At 54.1% G+C, this 23414-nt stretch overlaps 2 protein-coding genes across 3 annotated transcripts; both read left to right on the top strand.

Annotated features, from left to right (window-relative positions):
- Positions 1–41: 41 nt before the first annotated feature.
- Positions 42–13033, top strand: GTF2H4 (general transcription factor IIH subunit 4). Of its 2 annotated transcripts, none has more exons than XM_077833527.1 (14): positions 42–171; positions 4512–4645; positions 5365–5469; positions 5993–6124; positions 7106–7202; positions 7672–7760; positions 8034–8145; positions 8391–8459; positions 9231–9314; positions 9564–9696; positions 10256–10386; positions 10885–10932; positions 11274–11352; positions 11931–13033. In XM_077833527.1, exons 2-14 carry the CDS (start codon positions 4515–4517, stop codon positions 12101–12103), a joined length of 1383 nt encoding a protein of 460 aa, XP_077689653.1. In that variant the 5' UTR covers positions 42–171; positions 4512–4514; the 3' UTR covers positions 12104–13033. The 2 variants fall into 2 exon arrangements, with proteins under 2 accessions (XP_077689653.1, XP_077689654.1); XM_077833528.1 differs by having other exon boundaries at positions 8037–8145.
- A 3895-nt stretch (positions 13034–16928) lies between these two features.
- LOC144274618 (uncharacterized) lies at positions 16929–22781 on the top strand. Its single transcript, XM_077833600.1, has 4 exons — positions 16929–17060; positions 19597–19899; positions 20461–20511; positions 22471–22781. Exons 1-4 carry the CDS (start codon positions 16982–16984, stop codon positions 22530–22532), a joined length of 495 nt encoding a protein of 164 aa, XP_077689726.1. The 5' UTR covers positions 16929–16981; the 3' UTR covers positions 22533–22781.
- Positions 22782–23414: the final 633 nt, after the last annotated feature.

A 23414-nucleotide genomic window follows, 5' to 3' on the forward strand; every position in this document is an offset into this window, starting at 1 on the left:
TTCCTACCCGCCCCTCCACCACATGATGGGGGGGGGGGGGGGTGAGATGCATGATGGGAATTTGGAGGACTGAGTTTGGGGGCGGGTGGCTGCGCATGGGGCCGCGGGCACGGCACTGGAGGGAGCCCGCGGCCTCTTATTCCCGGGGCAGCGGCCCAGGCGTGAGAGAAGGTGGGTTCCCCCTGGCTGGGGGGGCAGAGAGGGGAGCCTGGGGGGGCGGAGGTGGGGGGGTAGAGAGGAGAACCCTGAGGGGGGCTGAGAGGGGAGCCCTCGGGGGGGAGGGGAAGGTTGGGGGGGCTGAGAGGGGAGCCCTCGGGGGGGAGGGGAAGGTTGGGGGGGCTGAGAGGGGAGCCCTCGGGGGGGAGGGGAAGGTTGGGGGTAGCAGAGAGGGGAGCCCTCGGGGGGGACGGAGAGGTTGGGAGGAGCAGAGGGGGAGCCCTGGGGGGAGGTTGGGGGCAGAGGGGAAGCCCTTGGGGGGGAGGGGGAGATTGGGGGGGCAGAGAGGGGAGCCCTCACGGTGGGGGGGAAGGTTGGGGCAGAGAGGGGAGCCCTTGTTGGGGAGGTTGGGGGGAGCAGAGAGGGGAGCCCTCACGGTGGGGGGGGAGGTTGGGGGGAGCAGAGAGGGGAGCCCTCACGGTGGGGGGGGAGGTTGGGGGGAGCAGAGAGGGGAGCCCTCACGGTGGGGGGGGAGGTTGGGGGGAGCAGAGAGGGGAGCCCTCGGGGGGAGGGCAGACCTTAGGGATATAGGTAGGGGCAGAAAGGAATCCCCTCTAGTAGCAGGGTGGGGCAGTGGGGAGATTGCTAGGGAACTGAGGGAGGCAGAATGGGGAACCTGTGAGGTGGATGGGGGCATTGCTAGGTAATGGGGGCCCAATGGGGGGATACCTGGGGGGTGGATCAGCAGCAGCCTCCCTCCCAGTTGTGGTGTGTTGGGGGGTGGATGGCTGGAAAATTGGGGGGTAGGGGGCAGGGGTGAATTGGGGGGTTGGTAAGATATTTGTGGGGGGGCAGAGGGGGCCACTTTGCAGTAGAAGGTGGGAATTAGGGGACATGGGGGGGGATCCCTTATGCAGATCTCAAGGCCTTGAACAAAGGAGGTCAGTATCTTTGGGGGTGGGGCTGGATGAGCTCTTGAAGTTCCTTCCTGCCCTACATTTCTATGACTCTACGACAATCCCCATTTTCCTGGTTGGGGGGGAAACTGAGGCACAAAGCGGTGACTTGCCCAAGGTCCCTTAGCAGGCTAGTGACAGAGCCTGGACTTGAACTTAGTTCTCTGGAGTGTCTGTCCATTAAGTCTTGCTGCCTCGCCTCCAAAGTCGTTCACGCCCTAGCCTCCTGTTTCTCAAATGCGGCCACCTGGAGCTTTTCTCGTGGCCACAGCTTGCTGGGCAGTGACTGGGGGGTGCAAAGCGTTGGGCCCTGCCCCAGGGCCACCAGCAGGGATTGGGCTGTGCCCCTCTCTGGAACCACAAATGTCAGAGGAGCAGGCTGCCAGTGAATTCCCCACCTTCCCAGGGGCGGTGAGGCTCAGGCTTCGGGCTTCAGCCCTGAGGTGGCGGGCAGCAGGCTCCGGCCCTGGACCCCGGCTGCACGACAGCAAGTGCTAGCTCTTGGCTCAACCCCTGCTGCCTTTCCAGCCCCCCATCCATCTCCCCTGGCCCCCCGCTGCCCACCTCCCCATCCAGGGCTTAATTTGTCCCCTGGCTTGCCAGGGCTGAGTAAGTCTGCTGCGAGAATTGATATTTGTATGTTTGTTAATATCGCTTTTCACAGCCTCCTGGCTAGCTAGCAAGTCTGCCGCTCCGAAGAGGGGTATTAACAAGCATCACTTTTTCACAGGAACAGACTTACTACCTAGCAGATCTTTTTTTTAAAAAAAAAAAAGCACCCAAAAAAAGCCAAAGAAACACCAGCACAAAAAGACAAGAATGTGCAAAGCACCTTATTTGTGTTTCTATTCTGTGTAGGTCCAGTAAAGAATAGAGACAACTGGACGTTACTTTTATTATTACGTCTGCAAAAAACCCCCCCAAAAACCCAGCATAAATAAATGAGTCCTGTGGCGCCTTATAGACTAACAAACATGTTGGAGCCTAAGCTTTCGTGGGCGAATACCCATTTCGTCAGATGCCTGTAGTAGAACTTTCCAGAGGCAGGTGTAAATATGCAAGCAAGAATCAGGCTAGGGGTAGCGAGGTTAGTTCAGTCAGGGAGGATGAGGCCCTCCTCTCGCAGCTGAGGTGTGAACACCAATATCTGTGCATATTTATTTGTTTTTCCTAAAGTTAATTAAGTATTTTAGGAAACGTTGTCAGAGTGGCCACCAGCAAGAGTTGGTGGCCGCATTCTGAGGCCAGCGAAAAATGTGTTGTGAGAACCCCTGGCTTGGCCCCACCCAATCATCTCTTATTCCCCATGGAGATCTCAGCTCTTGCCTCCCGTCAGCCCTCAATCCCAGCCTCCATCGCTTTGGTACATTTTCGGACAGGCCCCTTTGTGCTTTCTCCCCCGCTGCCCCAACCATGTCCACAGAGCTCCCCCGTCGTCGTCCTTCACGCTCTCCTTGGTCATGGCCCCTGCTGCCGCGGATCCACCATGTCAGTGCCCCCAGCTTTTACCCAGGCCCTTGGGGGAACCCTGTCAGTGGGCCAGACCCCCAAGGGGTCCCACTCTTCCTCCGAGACTGACCCTCTGGGCTCCAGCCCTCCTGCTTCATCCTGTGAGCTCTGCCCAACTAGACTCCTGTAGAGACTTGTACCCTCTTTAGGGACCAGTGCAAACCAGCCTGTGTTTGCAGGGACACCTGGCAGCCTTTTTGAAGCGGAGCAGGGTTTAGTAATTGACTAGAAGTCCTTAGGTTAGAACTGGCGCAATGAAGGTTAAGACATAATCCATCTGGCCAGGCTGCTGTGAACTCCAATCTAGTCCTTCTCCCAGTCCCAGGTGAGAGCAGCCCGGCCTCTCCTGAAAGCCGGCTCCTCATCCCCCTCCCCGTCACGGCTTCCATCATCGTCTTGGGTTTTCCACTGGTACGGGTCAGCCTTTAACAACCCCTTCAGTCTGCCCCAGAAAGCCAGACAACACACGTTCCATGTGTGTCCTGTTCTGCCCCAAGAGCAGACGTAACTCTTTTGCCCCCAATCAGCAGCAATGAAGAGTACAGAGGGAAACTGAGGCACGGTCGTTGGCTTAATCAAAACCGTGGAATATGCCCACTTCGTCACACCTGTAATTGTTTGGCTGCTGGTGTGTTACAGCTGCCGAGCGACGCTGTCTCATTCTTCCCATGTGCTCCCTGCCCGTCTGTTTCTTGTCTTAATGCTTAGATTGTCAGCTCTGTGGGGCAGAGACCGTCTTTTTCTTCTATGTTGGTGCAGTGCCTGTCACTGTAGGGCTTGGTCTATGTCTGGGCTCCTAGGTGCTACTGGACTACAGATAATAAATAATAACAATAAACCAGTGACCCTAGCTGGAGATTTTCAGCTCTTTGGAGCTGCAGCTGCCTTGCATGTGTGTACAGCACCTAACGCAATTGGGCTTCGCCTGTCTGGACGCTACCGTAATGCATATAATAACACTCCTTTTAGAAATCAGGCCTAGGAGCTTATCAGCTGAAGCTCCCAACATCAAGTGCCAGTGCTAAATATCCACTCATACCTGGTGCAGATTAGCCTCTATTCACAAATCACAAGGGAGTGGAGCCAAACTAATGTCGCACCCCAGCTAGAGGGCAGATCCCAGACCACAGAGGTGCTGGGGGAGTCGGAAACCTCACTGGGGTTCTGCCACTAGAGGGAGAAGGAGTACACGGTAGGTAAAGGTGGGTTACCTGGCACAGATCCCCTTCGTCATGATCAAGGATCCTAGTTTTCCGTAATAAAAACCCCAACGTTCTCCAATTAAAAAAAAACAACCAAACCATAAAAATCTGTTTTTCCGGGATTACAATGGAACGCTGAACTTCACTTTCCCGAGCCAGAGTATATCTCGGTATCCGTTGAACACAGCATTTTACTGATATATTTACAGTAGTGAAACCCTGAAACGATCCACTCAGTTTATTGTTCCTTTCCCGTTGTCGATGGCCTGGCTGGTTCACCCCCGTTTTTGTTCCTTTTCTTTCCGTTTACGTTCAGCGCTTTCTACGTGTTCTACGGTAGTCGGCCTTCGAACGCCATCTGCAGCCTTGCCATTTCCATCACCGTGAAATTTGTCCTTTCCGAGCTCAGTGGCACGGTCTTTAGGGGGGATTTTTTAAATTTTCTGGCGTCTTTTCAGAACTTTAATTCCTCACAGCGGGAGGCTGAAGTGGAATTTGAGCTGCAGGAAAACCCGAACCCCTGTATGCCCTTGGGTAACCTCTCGACACCGGAGGCAGTTTCTCGGAGTCTGTTTAGCTGTGTCTGTTCAAAAATCAACCACCAGAGAAGGTGCTGGTGCATTTTTTCCCCTGGCCAATACGTTTCTAGGCTCCCTGCTCATGCCTGATCTGCCCTGCTGCCTTCCAGGGGATGGACTCCGTGATGAAGCTGCAGAGGGTGCAGCTGAAATGCAAGAACCTACACGAATTCCTGCGGGGGCTGAGCCCGGGAATCCTGGATCGTCTCTACAACCACCCCGCCACCTGCCTGGCTGTGTTCCGGTGCGTGGGCTGGCCCCTCCTGCCGGCGGGACAGCTGGGTCTGAGCCGGGGAAGGGACAGACTGGGAGGACTGTTCCAGCACTGTCCACTAGGGGGTGTCTTGGCCCTGAGAGAGGAGTTTGGGCTGGAGGGGCTCTGTTCTAGCCTGGGGTTCCCATATAGGGATGGGGATTGGGGCCGTTTCTTAGGTCGGGTATCAAGAATCGTTGGCTAATTCTGAGAGATGGAGGAATTGTTGGCCTGGATCTAGCCTGATATCCTATCACCCTGCACCCGGCCCATGGGCCCATAGAATCATAGACTATCAGGGTTGGAAGGGACCTCAGGAGGTCATCTAGTCCAACCCCCTGCTCAAAGCAGGACCAATCCCCAGTTTTTGCCCCAGATCCCAAATGGCCCCCTCAAGGATTGAACTCACAACCTTGGGTTTAGCAGGCCAATGCTCAAACCACTGAGCTATCCCTCCCCCGCCATCTAGCCTGGTATCCCGCCTGCTCCCCAACCACTACAGATCAGACCCCTGGGCCCATCTAGCCCAGTATCCTGCCTGCTCTCTACTATTCCAGATCAGGCCCATGGGCCCATCTAGTCTGGTATCCTGCCTTCCTGCCATGCCAGATGAGGTTGGACCCATGGGCTTGTCTAGCCCGGGCCTGCCCAAGTCGAGCTGTGCTGTTGAGTGCCCCTGGGGGCCTGTCCTTGTGCTTTGTGTTTCACAGTGAGCTGCCAGGACTGGCGAAGAACTACGTGATGCGGATGCTCTTCCTGGAGCAGCCCCTCCCCCAGGCGGCTGTGGCGTTGTGGGTAAAGAAGGAATACGTCAAGTGAGTCCGGGGGCTGGAGGGCCTTAGAGGTGGCCTGGGTGGGATAGCTGGAACTTTGAATACGGATCTGGGGTCACCACCACCCAGTCCCCCAAGCCAGCCAGTCCCCCTGGCCAGGAGCTGGATCAGGGTTGGCGCCCCCTAGAGGGGAAAGGCCCATTCCCCACCTCCCTGAGCCAGCCAGTCCCCCTGCCCTGGATTGGAGTCAGCACCCCCTAGAGGGGAAAGGCCCCATGTCCTACTCCCTGCCCTCCAAGCCAGCCAGTCCTCTGCCCTGGAGCAGGATCGGAGCCAGCGCCCCCTAGAGGAGAACGGCCCCGTATCCTATGAGTCAGCCAGTTCCCCAGTCGCGAGACCAGCACCAGAGGAGGTCATAAACTTCCCATAATGCACCTCATTGTGCACAGTCACCCCATGGTCCCAGATCCCTTCCTGACCCCACCGGCTGGGGTCCCAGCCCTTTCCCTGCAGCCTGGAGGTGGCCGCAGGCTCTCGGCTCACTCGCGCTTTGGTCTTGCCACAGGGAGCAGGAGGAGAGCTCTGACGTCCTGCTGGGGCTGCGGCTCTGGCACACCCAGCTGCTCCCGGGGGGCCTGCAGGGGCTGGTCCTGAACCCCATCTTCAAGGAGAACCTGCGCATCGCCTTGCTGGGCGGGTGAGAACCTGAGGATGGGGGGTGGGGAGCCGCTGCATGGATGCCCAGGCACCCTGCGCAGGAGGGCTGGGAGTTCCTGAGGGAGTTAGGTGCCTTCTTTCTATTGACTGACCCCCTTGGACTGCCGGTGCTGGATACCTGATTCCTTTAGGTCCCCCTGGAAACCCCAGCCGTGAGCAGTGCAGCGCCCCCACAAGGCAGTCGCTAGCCTCACTGCCCAGAGGGGGAAACTGAGGCACAGAGAGGGGACCGGATCCGCTCATGACAATACAAATCATTATCAGGACTGGGAATAGAACCCAGGAGTCCTGACTCCCAGCCTCTTTCCCTCTCCCCCTCCAACCCACTAGACACCACTTGCCTCCCACAACTGGGGAAAGAACCCAGGTGTCCTGCGTCCTAGCCCAGAGTTGGGGATAGAACCCAGGTGTCCTGATGGATCACTGAGATCAGAATACTTAATTACTTGGATCTGGTCTCTATGCCAATTAGACTTATTTAGTAGTGTAGTCCAGTAGGTAGGGTGGGGGGGAAGGGTGGGGAACCAGGACTTCTGGGTTCTCTGCATACCTTGGATTGGGCGTAGTGGGGTCTAGTTGGTTAGAGCGGCGAGGCTGGGAGTCAGGACTCCTGGGTTCTGTTCCCAGCTCTGGGAGGGAAGTGTGGTCTAGTAGGTTAGAGCAGGTGGGGCTGGGAGTCAGGACTCCTGGGTTCTATCCTCATCTGTACCACCCGCCTTGCTGGGTAACCTGGGGCGAGTTGCCATAAAAAGGCACCTGCAGTTCGCACCTGCAGTTCACACCTGTGGCCACCTAGTGGCGCTGCTGCTCAGCGAAGTCAGCAGAAGGCTTCTGTTCATGCCAGGCTGGGTAACTCCAAGGGCGCGGTGCGGGTTTAAAGAGCCAGTGCCCATTGGATCACAGGTCCAACCGGTGGCCTGTTCTGACCCTGATCCATTTTGTGTCTCGCCCCTGGCTTTAGGGGCAAGGCCTGGTCCGATGACACCAGCCAGCTGGGACCAGACAAGCACGCGCGGGACGTCCCGTCACTGGATAAATACGCCGAGGAGAGATGGGAGGTGAGTGCTGGTAAACCCCTGCGCTGACCCCAAGAGGATCCAGGAGTCCAGGCTCCCAGCCACCACCCTGTTCTTAGCACTAGACCCCACTCCCCTCCCGGAGCTGGGGATAGAACCCAGGAGTCCTGGCTCCCAGCACCCCCTGCTCTAACCACTAGACCCCAATTGACTCAACTGGGTGGACACTTCTGTACTAAGATAACGCCATAAACATTTCCCAAACACCTCCAGTACAAATATCCCAAAGCACTTTGCATGCTTCACATCCTTTCACCCACACACTGAGATGCAGCCACCTCTGGGGCGGGGCGGGGCGGCTGGGTTCCAGGAGGGATTTTTGCCACTGACTAGGGGAACAGGGTTGAGAGGCCCTCTGGTGGCAGAAAAGGGCAGCACCTGCAAATGGGGTGCGTGTCTGGAGCGTTCCGGGTTGCTGACCTGTCCATATGTCCATCTCCTGCTGGCCCAGGTGATCCTGCATTTCATGGTGGGCTCCCCCAGCGCCGCCGTCAGCCAGGATCTAGCCCAGCTCCTCATCCAAGCCGGGCTCATGAAGAGGTGAGTGGGGACACGGGGCCTTTCCGTCTAGGGGGCTCCGGCTCCGATCCAGCCCCAGGGCCGGGGACTGGCTGGCTTGGTGGGGAGACTGGGATGTGGGGCCTTTCCCCTGCAACCAGCCCCCGTCTCCGGTCACCTAAGGAGGAAGACCGAGGGCTGGACAGGCCGGGGACCCCCAGCTCCTCTCTGCCTCCTAGTGGCTGCTGTAGTAACCCAGCCTGCAGTTGCCGGGCGTGCTGAGTCCTGATCCCTGTCTCCCCCAAACCCCTTCAGCAGTGAACCCGGAGAGCCCCCCTGCATCACCTCCGCCGGCTTCCAGTTCCTGCTGCTGGACACGTCCTCCCAGCTCTGGTACTTCATGCTGCAGTACCTGCAGTCCGCAGAGGTGAGATCTCCTCCCCAACCCCTAGTGCCTCCCCCCTTTCTCTCTTCCCCCTCAGGCCATAGAGTCCCCCCACTGCCTCCCCCCTCTGTCTGCTGTTGGAGTAGTCCCCTTCCCCCCACTATTCTCCCTCCCGCACTGTCTGCCCCCCCCCCAAACTACCTCCCCACTTCCCAGAAGCTCCGCCTCTTGCATCCCAGCCTCCCACCCCCCGGGGCTGTTTTAACCCCTCGTTATCTCCCCTGCAGACCCGAGGCATGGACCTAGTGGAGATCCTGTCCTTCCTCTTCCAGCTCAGCTTCTCCACCCTTGGCAAGGTATGGCTGGGAACCTCCTGCTCTAACTACTGGACCGCACTCCCCTCCCAGAGCCAAGGCTAGAACCCAGGAGTCCTGGCTCCCAGCCCTCCTCCCGCTCCAACCCACTAGATCCCACTCCCCTCCCAGAGCTGGGGATAGAACCCAGGAATCCTGGCTCCCAGCCCCCACTCTTGAACAAATTGATTTAACTGGGTTTGGATCAGCTGTACAAGGCAGGAAGGCAAACACAGTAAGTTCTATCATGAACCTCTCCATGGGAGACCGGCTGGCTGTTCGTTCCCTTTACAATCATAGCATCGGAGAGCCTCACAGGGAAAGGGTATTGCACCCATTGCGCAGTTGGGGAAACTGAGGCACGGAGCAATGAAGCAGCTTGCTCCAGATCACGCAGGGAGTCAGGGAATTGAGACCAGATCTCCTGAGCTCCAGAGCAGAGCTCAAACCACTAGACCCTCCTTCCTTTTGCTCCTGCAACACATGGTAGAAAACATCTACAGGGACATGGCTGCTGCTGAGAGGAGAGGAGGGAGGTTAAGGGGGGAGCTGCGTGAAATTGACCCTACTGGTCAATTTCAGGCTGTGGGGAGAGAATTGTGTTGGGTGTTCGCCCCCCAGGGGGCAGGGCTGGGAGCCCCCTGGCTGGGAACATGTGGGATCAGACAGGGCAGAGCTATGGGGAGCGATTCTGAGGGGACTGAAAATATGGGAGCCGCACTGGGGCTTCCTTATGTCTGGAAACAAAGCGTCTTTGCTTTCGCCCCCTCCCAGGATTACTCGGTGGAGGGCATGAGTGACTCGCTGCTCAATTTTCTTCAACACCTTCGGGAATTTGGTCTGGTCTTCCAGAGAAAGGTAAGTGGAGAAGGACTGCGGGGGGGGCATTGGCAGAGCCTGGGTGGGGGGAGCTCAGGGCTGGGCTAGCAGGAGGCTGCGGATCGGGGTTGAGGGGCACCGGCGGAGCTGGGGGCTGCGGGTCGGGGTTGAGGGGCACCGGCGGAGTTGGGGGGAGCTGGGGGCTGCGGGTCGGGGTTGAGGGGCACCGGCGGAGCTACGTGTGGGATGAGGGTCTCCGCAGACACCCCGTGTTTCCCCCCCTTGCAGAGGAAGTCGCGGCGCTATTACCCCACCCGCCTGGCCATTAACTTGTCCTCAGGAATCTCCGGCACCACCACGGACACCCACAACCAGGGCTTCATCATCGTAGAGACCAATTACAGGGTCTATGCGTACACAGGTCAGAGGTCAAGGGCCAGGGGTCGCCCACATGGCTAGTCTCCAGTCCCCTATCCCCTCCTCGCTGCGGCCCCGGCACATGGGGAGTGCAGGAGTAAATGAGAGCAGCAACTGCTGCCTAACAGGCCAGAATCATGGGACCCAGGGGGGAGGGGGGAGAGTCAGGACTCCTGGGTTCTATACTCTGCTCTGGAAGGGGAGTAGGATGTTGTGGTTAGAGGAGGGGGGATGGGTTCTATCTCCAGCTCTGGGAGGAGAGTGGGGTCTAATGGGTCAGAGCAGACAGGGGCTGGGAGTCAGGACTCTTGGGTTCCATTTCCAGATCTCTGTGCCTCGGTTTCCCCCTCTGACACAGGGTCGGTGATCCTGACCCCTGTGTGTACAGGCAGGGAGATCTATGGGTGGGATCCCCCATACGCTGCAAAGGATGGTGACTCTCTGGGGGATACTGATTCCATGGGATGGTGCTGGTCATGCCTCCAGGGGGTGGGGCTTCCTTAGATAAGGCCACAACCTGATTGTTTGTCTCCTATCCACTGCCCCCCCCCGCCCCGCCCCAGACTCGGAGCTGCAGATCGCGCTCATCGCACTCTTCTCCGAGATGCAGTATCGCTTCCCCAACCTGGTGGTGGCCCACGTGACCCGCGAGAGCGTCCAGCAGGCCATCGCGAACGGCATCACAGCAGAGCAGGTGAGAGCCAGGGGACAGGGGCCATGGGATCACAGAGACCCCGTGAGGGCTCCCACCTGGGACGGGATCGCCCCTGATCCCAAGCAGTGGGGCTCCCAGCCTGCCCCTTGCGGGGAGAAACAAATCAAACATTTCCTGCTTTGGATAACCCAGTCCCCTTCTCTGCACCCCCACCAGGAGGCAAGACTCCTAAGTTCTATTCCCAGTTCTGGCAGGTGAGTGGGGTCTAGTGGGTTAGAGCAGGGGGCGCTGGGAGCCAGGACTCCTGGGTTTTGTCCCCAGCTCTGGGAGGGGAGTGGGGTCTAGTGGTTAGAGCGGGGGGGGGGGGGGGTTGTCTCTGAGGCATCATATGGACCCGCACTCACCCCCCGAGGGGACAGTCTGGTTACGGGACGGATCATCCAAGGTGGGGTTGTACCCGCAGCCCTGGGGGGAGGGACAGGCTGTGGGTGGCTGCTAGGGGGCGCCGGCTGGTTACAATGTCCTCTTTGCCTGCAGATCATCCACTTCCTACGGACCAGAGCGCACCCCGTGATGCTGAGACAGGTGAGGAGCTGGGGGGCTGGGAGCCAGGACTCCTGGGTCCCCAATCTGTATAGCATTGATGACAGTATTTCTCTAACTCCTCGGGACTGGAGTGAACTAGCCAGGGCAGAGATGAAAGGGGCTGGGCTAGAAGAAAAGCTGATCACTGACGGTGCAGGGCCGGTGAAGGAGGCAGGTTCGAGATGGGGGAGGTTCCAGAGACCCAGTGGGCAGAGGGGAGGGGGCAGGTACCATAGAGATCAGGGCCCTATGGGTGCCGAGATGGTCTCCATCCTTGGGAGCTGTGGGTGGGTCGTGGGGCTGGTAGCTGCTGAGTGACTCCTCGTCTGCTCCCCCCGCAGACCCCTGTGCTGCCCCCGACCATCACGGATCAGATCCGGCTCTGGGAGCTGGAGCGCGACCGGCTGCGCTTCTCCGAGGGTGAGTGTCTTGGGGGGAGGGCTGGATGCTGGGGGGGGGGGGCGCAGCAGGGGAGGGGATGGTGCCCTGATGGAGCCTGATGGGTTTTTTCCTCCCTCTCTGCCCCATTCGCCTCTCTGTTCCCTCCCTCCATTCCACTTACCCATCTCTCCATCCATCCTCTATCCATCTCTCTCCTCCATCCCACTTATCCATCATTCATCTCCCTTGCCTCATTCTCCCTCCATCCTTCCCTTCTACTTATCCATCTGTTTTGGCCTCCTCTTCCTCCTCCATCCATCTCTGACATCTCCATTCCTCCACACATCTTTTCATCCCTCTCTCCATCCCCCACTCTGCCCCTTCCCCTCTATTCATCCATCCATCCTTCATTCCCCTTTTCTGCCCCATTCCCTCTCCTTCCATCTCTCCCACTTTTCCATCCTTCTATCAATCCATCCTTCCTCTCCCTCTCCTTCTATCTCTCATGTCTCCCCCTTTTCTTTCCATCCATCCTTCCTTCCCCTCTGCCCCATTCCATCTCTCCACGTCTCCTACTTTTCCTTCCATCCATCCATCCCTCCCTTTCCCCCGTGCAGGCGTGCTGTACAACCAGTTCCTGTCCCAGGTGGACTTTGAGTTGCTGCGGAACCATGCCCGGGACCTGGGCGTGCTGGTCTTCGAGAACCCGGCCAAGCGCCTCATGGTGGTGACGCCTGCCGGCCACTCCGATGTCAAGCGCTTCTGGAAGAGGCAGAAGCAGAGCTCCTGAGGGGACCCCGTGCCCAGCCCCGAGGAGTGGACTGCTGCTCCCCACCATCCGATGTGGGGGGAGAGCCCACTGCACTGAGTGTCCAGCAGTTATATCAGGAAGCTCAGTGGATCTCCAGCAGGGAAGGGGTTAAATTGCAGCACCTCCTTCCCCCGAACTGGATCTCTCCTTTGGCAGATTTCTTTCCAGCAGCAAAGAGGTTACATGATGACACGCTCCCCTTCCCTCCTGTGGTGGAGGGGGGGCTAACTGGTCCTGTCCCTCTGCATCAGTTTTTGAGGGGCTACTTTGCTGATTACCCTGGAACCCCTGGCTGGGGGTGGAGTTGGATGCACCTTCCAAGATGCGACTTAAGGTTGCGATCATGTTAGAAGCATTTTGGGGGGTAGGTGTGTGTGGGTCTGCACCCTGACGGCTGTGGGGTGATCCAGGGCTGGGTTATACTCCTCAGCCCCCCCTGCCCCCAACCCTGGCTTGATGCTTTCCAGCAGCTGGAGGAGGAGATTCTTCTGGGGCCTTTCTCCTCTAGGGGGCGCCAGCTCCTATCCTGCCCTAGGCCAGGGGACAGAGACAAAGTGACTTGAGCCTGCTTTTCCTGTTGGGTGTAAATGAGTAACCCCACTGGCCTTAGTGCGGCTGATTCCCCTCTCATCTGGTGTAAATCAGGAGTCACACCTGATCTGAACCGGTGGCAACTCCATGAACGGAATTGGAGTGACCTAATTCACACTGGCCAACCAGATCAGAATCCAGCCTTGACTCTGTCATTGATGGGCTACTCTGGATTGATACTGCACTCAGCTTCCAGGCCTGGCTCCATGGGTGTCTCTGGATTTACACGAGGGGAACAGGAGAATCCAACACCTGTAAATAGGCTTTTCTAACTGTTTTAGAGAGGACTGAATAAAGCTCCCATTGGAAAGTTTTGTATTTGCTGGCTGGCTGTTGTCATTCCTGGCTGACACAGGGTAGCCCCTGCAGGCGAGCGTGTTGTAGCAGGGGAGCCCTGACTTGACTTTCCCTGCACCCAGGGGGATATCAACAAGTCCATTATGTTAGACGCTAAAGGGCACCCCCTGGTGGAGGGGCTCGGGCCACGGAAAAGCCAACGCAGAATGTAAAACTTTCACCCCAACAAACATCTCAGCTTGGGGAGCCTGTTCTTAGTCCCTCTGTCCCCCACCGGAGGCCAGCGCTCGCCTCAGGTCTAAAAAGCGACTTTTGTGGCCGGGAAAAGGAGAAAGTTTGGTGAGAGGATGGGAATGCTGACAAGGCTGCTGTCTGCCCCCCTTAGGGAAGGGAGGTTTGGGGTGAAGGCACAGGACTCCTGGGTTCTAGTCCCTCCTCGGTGCTGTCCCTGTGCCTCTCTGCACTTCTGTTTAGCCAGCTGTAAACCAGCAATATAATTGATCACAAGGGTGCAATCGAAATCCCTTACTACTTTTGAGGTCCTCAGCTGAATGCCATAGAAATGCCTACGACTAAATACCATGTGAAAAACCAGAGGGGCTGGAAGTCCAGGAAACTAGCTTACATGGCTAAGAGCCCATCAGGGCCCCTTCTTTGTAAAGTAAGTAACGACTTGTCCATGGGGCTCCTGTTGATGTCGGGATGGTGTACTAAAGCCGTCTAGAAATGGAAGGTGTGCCAACAATGGAACCCACCGACCGACGGAGCCTACTAAAGGAGACACTAATTGTGTAAAGTCTATGGCCAGTTCCCGTGAAATGTTAAGGACGTCCTTATTTCCTTGTCCCGTCATGCTGACCGAGACAGCTGTACATAGAGGCCTCAGTTGGACCTGTTTTTGGAAAGCAGGCCTTCTATTATGGGTATGTGGACTAATTACATACACATTGTGCCTGGACTGCACAAAACTTTTTCAGACAAGTCAAGGCCCTAGTGATTGGGAGGACTTCCAGGCACGGACTCCTGGAATCCTACCATCCTTTCCCTGACAGCTCATGGCAGAACATGGATGAAGGAAAGGATACTCACCCTAAAGGGATGCAAAGGAGTGATCTTCTTCTGTTACTCAGTGTCTGTCGCTTACCTTTTGCTTTTCTTGTGGTCTAACTTGTGGGCCTAACAGTGTCAATGGGGACTGGTGAGAAATTTTCCACCCTAACATTTTTTTGACTGGAAAATTAGGTTGTCAGTAAAATTAATTTTATCCTCAGCCATTTGCTTTCTGTGGGAAATTTTGATTTGTTTGGTCAAAAATCCCAGATACCCGAAAAACAAAATATTGCCGTTTTAAAGCTTATGTGAATTCTTTAAGCTTAACAGGCTTTAGTTTTCAGCAGCATCCCCACCAAAGCCACACAGGCCTGGTCTAGCTTAGAAAGATTTGCCAGTTTACACTGGTGCAGACGCAGTTCTAGTCATTTAAAAGTGCCTATGGCTGGTGCGTCTATTCTTTACGCTGGAAGGGAAATAAGTTTTATTGGTATGAGGCACCGTTATCCTGGTACAGCTTCATCCAGATTGGGGCTGTGGTGTATAACTGTATTGGTGGGGGGAAATCACACCCCTGGCCACCATAGCTATAGCAGTATAATTAGTGTAGATCAGACCCTAACTGGGGTCTGTAGACACTCGTATGCAAATATCTCTAATGGGAAAGGAGCCTTGGTAGCCACGAGAGTAGCAGTGTCAGGGTTAATCCCTTAAAATTAATTGTGCTTTAGCATCAGAGTCATAGCTTCAGGCTGCAGGAGTCAGGCTTTTGGTGTAATCTGGTTGCTTTGTGCTGATTTCAATCAAATCTGGGGATTGAAAAATGCAACTGACACTGAAGTAAAGGAACTCATGAATATTAGTCACTGAGGATGTCTGTAGCCTGTGTTCCATACTGTGGAAGTGTGCTACTGTGAACAGAATTGATCTGGATTGGAATTATGGGCCTTTTTTTTTTACTATGGTAGAGGAATAGAATTTGCTTTGACACTAATGCAAACGAGTAACTTTTTTATTAAAATCTTTATTGGCTTTGTTAGAGAAAAGGACACTTATCAGAATGAAGGACACCTTTTATAAATGTCTGAACAAAAACACTTAGCACTGAGAAAACGTTAAGAAAATAAACTATCCAATTAGAAATCAACATTGCAGTAGAAAAAAATCTTTTTGGTCCCTGTTTGTACAGCACCAAGCACAGTGGCCATGACTTGGGGCTCTTCGGTACTAATATCATACATACAATCAAGAAAAAGAATTGAGGAGAAACGTGCTTCAGTGTTTGCAGGATGGGGAAATTCGCTAAAGAAGTGATAAGGAGGAGGAGTTTCTATGTAAAGGATAAACAAGATTACTTATCACTGGAAGTCCAAACTGGTAAAAATATTATAGGAATATACTGACATTGGGGGAGATAGGGATTCTTTGGTAGAAGCAACAGTGAATCAATTATTCTAATGCTGCCTTGTAAACTAAAGCCTTTATCCAGGAAAAAAAAAAATTGAACAAGTGCTTACCTTAAGCTATGTGACTATTCCCACTGATATCAATGGCATGTGTGTCTAAGTGGACAAATGCACACATCTGTGTTTTGTAAAAATTCCAGCAGGGTGGAATTTCAAAGAAGATAGTATGGTAACCTGCGTGAATTTTTGGGACGCAAGCTGTGCTCGTCGGTGGGGACGTGAAGAAAGCACTGACGTGCAGGAGTGAGAGGCAAAATGCTCCACCAAGGAGAAGTTGTGCTGACAAGCCAAGAAACCAGAAATCCTTCAGGTCACAAGACAACAAAGGAGCTCATGCTATAGGAGAAAAAAAAAAAAACAACCCAAACATTTAGAAATAGAATATTATAAATGAAAGCAGTGATAACTTAGACTGAGGTGCGAGCTGCAAGTGCCTCTTTAATGTATCTCCTGTGACTTTTTGCAGCACATGATATTAAAACACTGTGTGATTTAATTAACCAATCTGTTATTAACCAATCAGGATGCTTGTACTATGTTATTAACCAATTAACTTATTTGCTGTGAGAATAATTTAAAAACTAAATATTCCCCTGCCTGTGGCTCTTTTGGGTGATGCTGGTGGCTAATTGGGCTCCGGAACCACTGAGCTCTGAGTCTCCGTGAGTTAGAGAATCACAATAAGCCTAGTTCTATACAAGCAAACACAGAGCTGGGGGCTGCTGAGCTATTAGCGGGGGGGGGGGGGGGGGGTTAGAGGCTCTTCACTGATTTATTTGGATTCAGTAGCGCAGCAGGGTCAGGCTGAGGTTAAAGGTGCTCAACACCAATGCTCCTTTTTAAGCTTTTTTAAACTGTTATTGATATAAATGTTCCCCGCTGCAGGGATTATCAGGAGGGGGGCTCCACAGTGAGAGGGGTTTGGATAAGCCTGTTGCTGGGGGGGGGATACTCTGCAAGGAGGGTGGTGGTCCAGGGCTGGTCACAGCAAGGGGGTGCCTGGGTTTCTGTTGGGAAGTGGGGACAGGGCTGTTGCAAGGGGTGGCTGGGGGAGGATGCCGGGTGGGGGCCTGTGCTGGGGGCTCTATGGACCGGGGCTCCGTGGTACTGGGCTCAGGGCTGTTGCAAGGCGGATGCTGGGTGGCCATGCGGGCACAGGGACAGCGGGGGGGAGGAGGGGGCTGTGGCAAAACAACAGCTTGCGATTGATTGGCCCGCCCCATCGCCATTTTGCCGCAGGGCCTAACGGGAGTTGTAGTTCACTGGTGACCAGCCGCTGCGCGACGGCCGCGCCCGGCTCAGGCGGCCTCTCCCACTCGGGGGGCTGCCTGGTGGAGCCGGCGGCGAAGCTCCCTGGGAGATGTAGTCCAGCGAGCGCGGCCCATGGGAGAGACGGAGAGGCGGAGAGACGAACCCGGAAGCGTGCCCGGCCCACGCTCTTCAGACGCAAACCATGGGGCCCCAGGCAGCGGGGTTCGCTCTCGCCCTGTGCTTGCTGGCGGCGGCCCCCTCGGAGACCCAGGCCGAGGCTGGTAAGGGGCGGGGGGGCTTGTTGCTACCCCCAGGGATGGGGGGGGCCTCTCGCGGCTGCCTCCCCCCCCCCGGACCTGGGGCAACTGTCCGGTTCCGACACGGGGGAGGCCGGACCGGAGTGGGGGGTGGCTGCGGACAGAAGGCCGGGCCTGGCCTTTGCGGGGGGGCGCGGCGCGGTGCTCGAGGTGTAACCCCGGGGGTGTGCGGCGAGGGAGGAACTGGGGGAGGGGAAGAACAGTGGGGGGGGGCGTTGGGGCCATTTGGGGGGGGACTGGGAGCCCCAGGTCTGACCAAGTGGGATGCTGAGGCTGTAGGAGTGGGGGCCTGGTGGATCTCAGACTTGTCTGGTGGGCTTTGGGGAGGGGGGGCTCCATAGCAAGTGGGGCCCTGGGGTGCCAAAGCCAGTTTCCAGGGGGCAAGGTCTGGGATCCAGTGGTCGCTGCGAGGTTGCCCCACGACTATAGTGACTGGAAGTGGGCTGGATGGCAGCACCACAGCCCTTGAGGAGGGACTGTGAATGGGGACACTAAAGACTAATATGGGGGATGAGCTGGATGACACCATGGCCATTGCAAGGGGAAAAAAATTTGGGGGGGGGCATGGCATTGAGAGTCTGAGGGGGTTGTTGCTCAGGGAGTTGCTGTGGGTGAGGGGTTGCTAAGAGGGATCCCCCACCTTCTACAGCCATTGCAGGGGAGCTTGCAGTGGTGACCATAGGGTGCAGGCTTGTGCTGAGGTGATTGTAGCCAGAGTGGGGGGACTGGGGCTGCAAGGATTGGAGCAAGGGGGGCTGGGGCAGTGTTATGGGGAGGGCACTACAGCCATGGGGGGGGAAGGGAGGGACCTGGAGTCCACAGTGAGGGGGGCAAAGGGGTGTAGAGTCTGTAGCAAGTGTGGGCATGGGGTTCCTTAGGTCAGTAGCGAGAAGTGAGGTCAGGGAGTGAGAGTGAGGCTTGTGCTATCCCTAGTGAGAGGTTGAGGGGAGGTGATTTGTAGGAGACATGGGGTGGCAGTATGGAGTTTGGGTGTGGGGAGCAGCCCTGAGGTGAGGATGGCTCTGCTGATAATGGGGTGGGGGGAAGAAAACGCAGGTTTAAAAGCTGATTTATATTACAGTAGTGCACCTTTATCCTGCAGACAACCTTAGGGGTCTCAATGACAAGAAAAATATTTATAAATAGGAAAATGAGATTGAAACTACAAAGATTAGCAGTGGGATGCTGTGTGTAAGGCCTGAAACTTATTGTGTGATTCCCAGGCTCAGCTTTAGATCCCTTAGTACAAATAGCAATAAATGCTCTTTTACAATCTACAACCAAAGACCATCTGAAGCTCTGGGCAGCCCTTCACAAACTGTTTAAAAAAAAATACTTCAACAGAAACTCTAGACTAGAGTCTACCTGATCAGAATACCAACAAAACTGTTCATTTACCCCACTCAGCGGAATCCCCACTACGAGTCAGCCTGACCCACTCCCCACAGGCAGGGAGAACAGGGTGCGCCCTAGAGCATGCCCTAAAAAGGAACAGAGTTGGGCTGTCAGAGACCAGGATGTGGGGGGCGAAAAGAGAATTCTCAAGGCTTGCAGCTAACAAAACACTGCGGACAGTCCCCTGATTTACGCTCAAGGGACTCCAGCGTAGGTGCCCCCAGACTACATGATAGCAATACAGCAGAGAGAGAGAGGTTCTTAGGCAGGTCCCAGGCCATTTAGGTCTTTATAGGTCAAAACCAACACCTTAATCAACCTGGAAGCTGATAGGCAGCTAGTGCAGACTGTAGAGCCTGAGTTTTAAGGTATCCCCCATTCCCCCCCTCCCCAAAAAAAAAACAAACAAAGAAGCTTGCCAAGTGGGCTTAGCTGCTAAATTCTACACCATCTTAAATTTCCAAATGGTTTTATGGCCCCCAGCAGAGCATGTTGGGATGGTCTAGCTGCAAGGTGACCATGGCATAGAGGATAAAGAAACAGTTGTAAAATCGTGGCTGTACATCACTAATAGAGCCAACTTTACTCTTCCTGCCACCTGATCTTCAGCAAGCAGCTGGGTGTCTGACAAGATACCCCCCTCCTCAGATTGCATACTTAAGCATCAAATGGCACACTGACCCTGACACTTCCAGAGGCTTCCCTCAACCATCACCACCTCAGTCTCATCCAGGTTAAGTCACAGGCAGTCAGCTCTCTTATCCATGCTGCAATCTCGTCCAAACAATGACCAGTACAAGTGACTGTTCTGGTTGGATATAAGGCTATGAGTCATCAACACCACAACCTATGTCTCTGCTAGTCTTTTCAACAGCCTCATATGCTCACAACAAGAGGAGTGGACACGGGATCCATCTTGAGAGCTTCCTCAGAGGGTGGTAGAGTGTGAGGGACAGGAAGGCAAAACGAATAGCTATGTCACAAATATGGTGTGCGGTCCAGGTACCCTGAACACTACTAGCTGCCACCCCTTCTCATCAGTTTCTTCGGTCTGACATGAACAGGCCTCCCTGAGCCAAACTAAATCTATTCTGTTGTTCTTTAGATTTCAAAGACTGTTTCAATATCTCCAAATTAGCAACTGAAGGACACGAGGTGGATGTTCCACTCAACACATCAGCGCAGATGAAGGTGGAGAAATGGAATTCTGCCAATTCCAGTTGGGAATTGGTTCTTTTTATCAACAATGGAAAGTGTCATCTTTTGAATAGCAAGTTCACAGATCAGTTCACTGTATCCCAGGGGTATTTCATAGTGAAGAACGCAAGCAGAGTTTTACAAGGACTTTACAGTGTTACCTGGTCCCTGTCTACAGGATGTGTGGTTCTTATAAATCTGACAGTGCAGGGTAAGTTCCACATTGATCCCCTGATAACCCCAATTGACTCTAGGGCAGTGGTCCCCAGATTTTTGATTGCACCCCCCTTACCTGATCCAAGCTCTCTCTCTCTCCCCCCGCCCTGGGTGGAGGGGTGAGTGGGGAAGAATGGGGGAGGGGCACAATCAAAGTTTGGGGACCACTGCCCTAGAGCCCTATCTTCATGTGTCACATTAGTGATTGTGAGGCACTTTGCAGATGAAGAGCCATGAACGCCACGGCTTAGCAGTGGGTATGAAGGTTTGCTTTGATGAAGTAATGGACCAGCTAGCATGTGCTAGCAAATGACAAATCTCCAGCTGCACCACACTCCCACCCCTGGGATGGGGCAGAATGTCGTGCATTTCCAAGGCCTCCTGAGGGGGGATGGCTAAGAGCAGTGATCAGTTGAGGGGCTGCACTGTATTGAGAATAGCTGCCCACTGTATGGACACTCCTGGAAGAAGCCTTGTGGCAAGTGGGAGAGTCTGCAGCATTTCCCTTTCCTGCAAGGTGCTTTAAATCCTCACCCTGATCTCCTCTATCTTCCAGCTGAAGCAGCACCTCCATCGGTTATAGCTGGGAACCAAGCTCCTGCCGCACGTAAGCACTCATTCTTCTCCTAAAGCTCAGCTCCAGCACTGCACACACTGGTACTTCGGTCAGTGAAATTTATGTCCGTTGGGGTGGTGTTTTTCACACCCCTGACTGACAAAAATGTGCTCGCGTAGTCATAGCCTTCGTTACCAGTGGTACAGTGGCCAGTCAGGGCACACTGGTGACAGAGTTCTGGGACTGCAGCCAGGGGAAGGTAGGGAAAGAGAGAGGGGTCGGGGAGCTCAGCTTAGGGCTAGTGGAAATGGACTGACGTTGGGAAGGGGAACCTGGTAGCAGGTGTGCCTTCAGCCCAGCAGTCTTCCCTGCTGTGCATGCACCTTAGGGTCTGGAGGAGTGTGTGTGGGAGGGGAGGCTGGAGGATTGGGAATTGAGTGTTTCCCCCTTCTGTTGTATGTGTGCTGAGATCTGGAGGTTCCAGCTGTGGGGCCTGACAGTTATCCCTGGCTCCCTCACGTAAGCCAGGATCTGGAGCAGTCCTTCCCCCTGGATAATGTGCTGAGTATCAACAGGCATGCTGGGAGCATGCAGCAAGAACACACCACTGACACTGGGGAGAGGCGCTGAGGATGGGCGTGCTTGATGCCTATCACAGGTCTCCAACACTGGGGAGAGGGAGATGGGAACACCCAGGGGGCAGTTAGTCTCCGAGCTGTTGTTTCAGGCTGTATTCTCCTCCCTGGGGTGTTCTCATTCAGCTGAATGTGTCATATTGAGATCAGCCCCTTCTCCCCATCCTACCTCTATCCTTCCTAATATGTCTCCCTTTCAGCATCATCCTGTGCTGGGGATCTGGATAGAACAAAGCAGTTGGTGATGATTAATCTAATACAGTATTATAATGGAACGCCAGCTCTGGTACAGTTAAGAGTGAGAAGACTTTGCTGTTTAAAGGAAGATTCCTCTTAGTGCTCTAAAATCCACATGCATACCTGGATCTTCTTAAAATTTGGTGTGCTGGGCAGGGTTAGTGATTCAAATTTGAAGTCCTTTTGGAGTCACAGGCAATCTTGCAAACACATGAAGGATTTTTTTAAAATCCCTTCAGGCATGCTCACTGCTCATTTTTGCACAGCTCCTGTCAGCAAGTCCCTCATGGCCCACCTACCAGCAAATAATTACTCAGGTGGATATTGATCTACTGTAATGTCAAACTGCTCATTTTGCAGTACATTTTTTTTTTTTAAAAAAAAGCAACCTGTGGAACTTGTCACAGAGTGTGGGGGAGTCAGGGCCCTGCATCCCCCACTTCCTGCGATTCAATGTGACTCTCAGCCAGCCAATAAAACAGAAGGTTTATTAGATGACAGGAACACAATCCTAAACAGAGCGTTGTAGGTACAGACAACAGGACCCTGTCAGTCATCTTGGGAGCAGGGAGCCTAGACCCCAGTCCTGGGCCTCCCTCCGTTTCCCCAGCCAGGTCCAAAACTGAAAAAACCCCTCCAGCAGTCTCAGCCAGCCACACACCCTGGCTATTCCAGCCTTTGTCCAGTTTCCCCAGGCAGAAGGTGTCACCTGGCCCCAGCCCCATCCTGGGCTCAGATTATATGCTCAGGTATCATCCCTCAAGTGAAGTCACACCCTGATATCCCACTACCAATGCAGACAGTCCCAGTAAAACTCCCACACAACATTCCCAGGTCAATGCTCCTCAAGCAACTACCTTGGATTCAAAGGTCTTATCTGAAGTGCAGTGACATCAGCTAAATTTAAGTGCTGACTCCAGAGTCAAGGCCCATTACTAGCTAACTGAAAATCCAGCAGGAAATCCTCCCTGTCCCCGTAATATTGCACAAGAAGATTAGTTATGGAGCCATGTTAACCCACATGAATACTGGTATTTTGCAGCCTTCCAACCAAATGAAGGCAGAGGTGGCTGTGTGTATATAAACCTGTTCTCTAAATGGCTTAACCTGACTCCTGTTCTGTTTGGCTTGATTTCAGATCCAGTTTGGTGGGCTCTGTTACTCATTCCGATTGTTTTAACAGTCATTACTTGGCTGTAAAAAGTTGTTGTCCAGGAAGAGATGGATGAAGAGCCAGTATATCCTATACTCAATCTTCATGAAAAGAAGAAGGAATTTAAGATGTTTCCCTTTATACACTGAAGCAACCAAATAAAATATTCACAAAAAGAAAAGGAGTACTTGTGGCACCCTAGAGACTAACCAATTTAAACAACCATTTTTTCATGGTCTGTGTGTATAAAAACATCCTCACTGTATTTTCCACTTTATGCATCCGATGAAGTGAGCTGTAGCTCACGAAAGCTTATGCTCAAATAAATTGGTTAGTCTCTAAGGTGCCACAAGTCCTCCTTTTCTTTTTGCGAATACAGACTAACACGGCTGCTACTCTGAAATACATAATTCTTCAGTTTACAATATTTTAACTCTGGTCCCTGTTGCTGCTGCCCCATTCTGTAGCCCTTGGTCCCATTTTTACTCTTTTCTTATTAACTCCTCTGGGTTAGTCTGTAGGATGAGCTCATGGGCAATACTGAGCCAACTGGGCTTGCCTGAAGAACAGCTGGAGCTCTGTAAGGTATGTGCAACCCTAGCTCCATTCTCAGGGCCTACAGCTGGCCAGTACAGCCCATTAACTACATTGAAGGCTTGCTCTTCCTGCTTATTTCCTCTCCAGTTAGCTTTTCTTGATGGCAGGAGTGACATCTGGTCTGTACTGCCTTGGCCCTCATCACTCTGCTGCAATGCTGTAAAACTCCACTAGGTGTCAGCATTACATTCCCTTCTTGTTAATCAAGGCCAGAATTAGCTTTTTATATAACTTCATCTGAGGAGTGCCAATGGCTTTACAACACTAATAGATTATCTCTACTTTCACTTAAACAGAACCATGTTGAGATGTCTGGATAACGTGAGCATGCT

The sequence above is a fragment of the Eretmochelys imbricata genome, chromosome 14, assembly GCF_965152235.1.
Source record: "Eretmochelys imbricata isolate rEreImb1 chromosome 14, rEreImb1.hap1, whole genome shotgun sequence".
NCBI lineage: Eukaryota > Metazoa > Chordata > Testudines > Cheloniidae > Eretmochelys > Eretmochelys imbricata.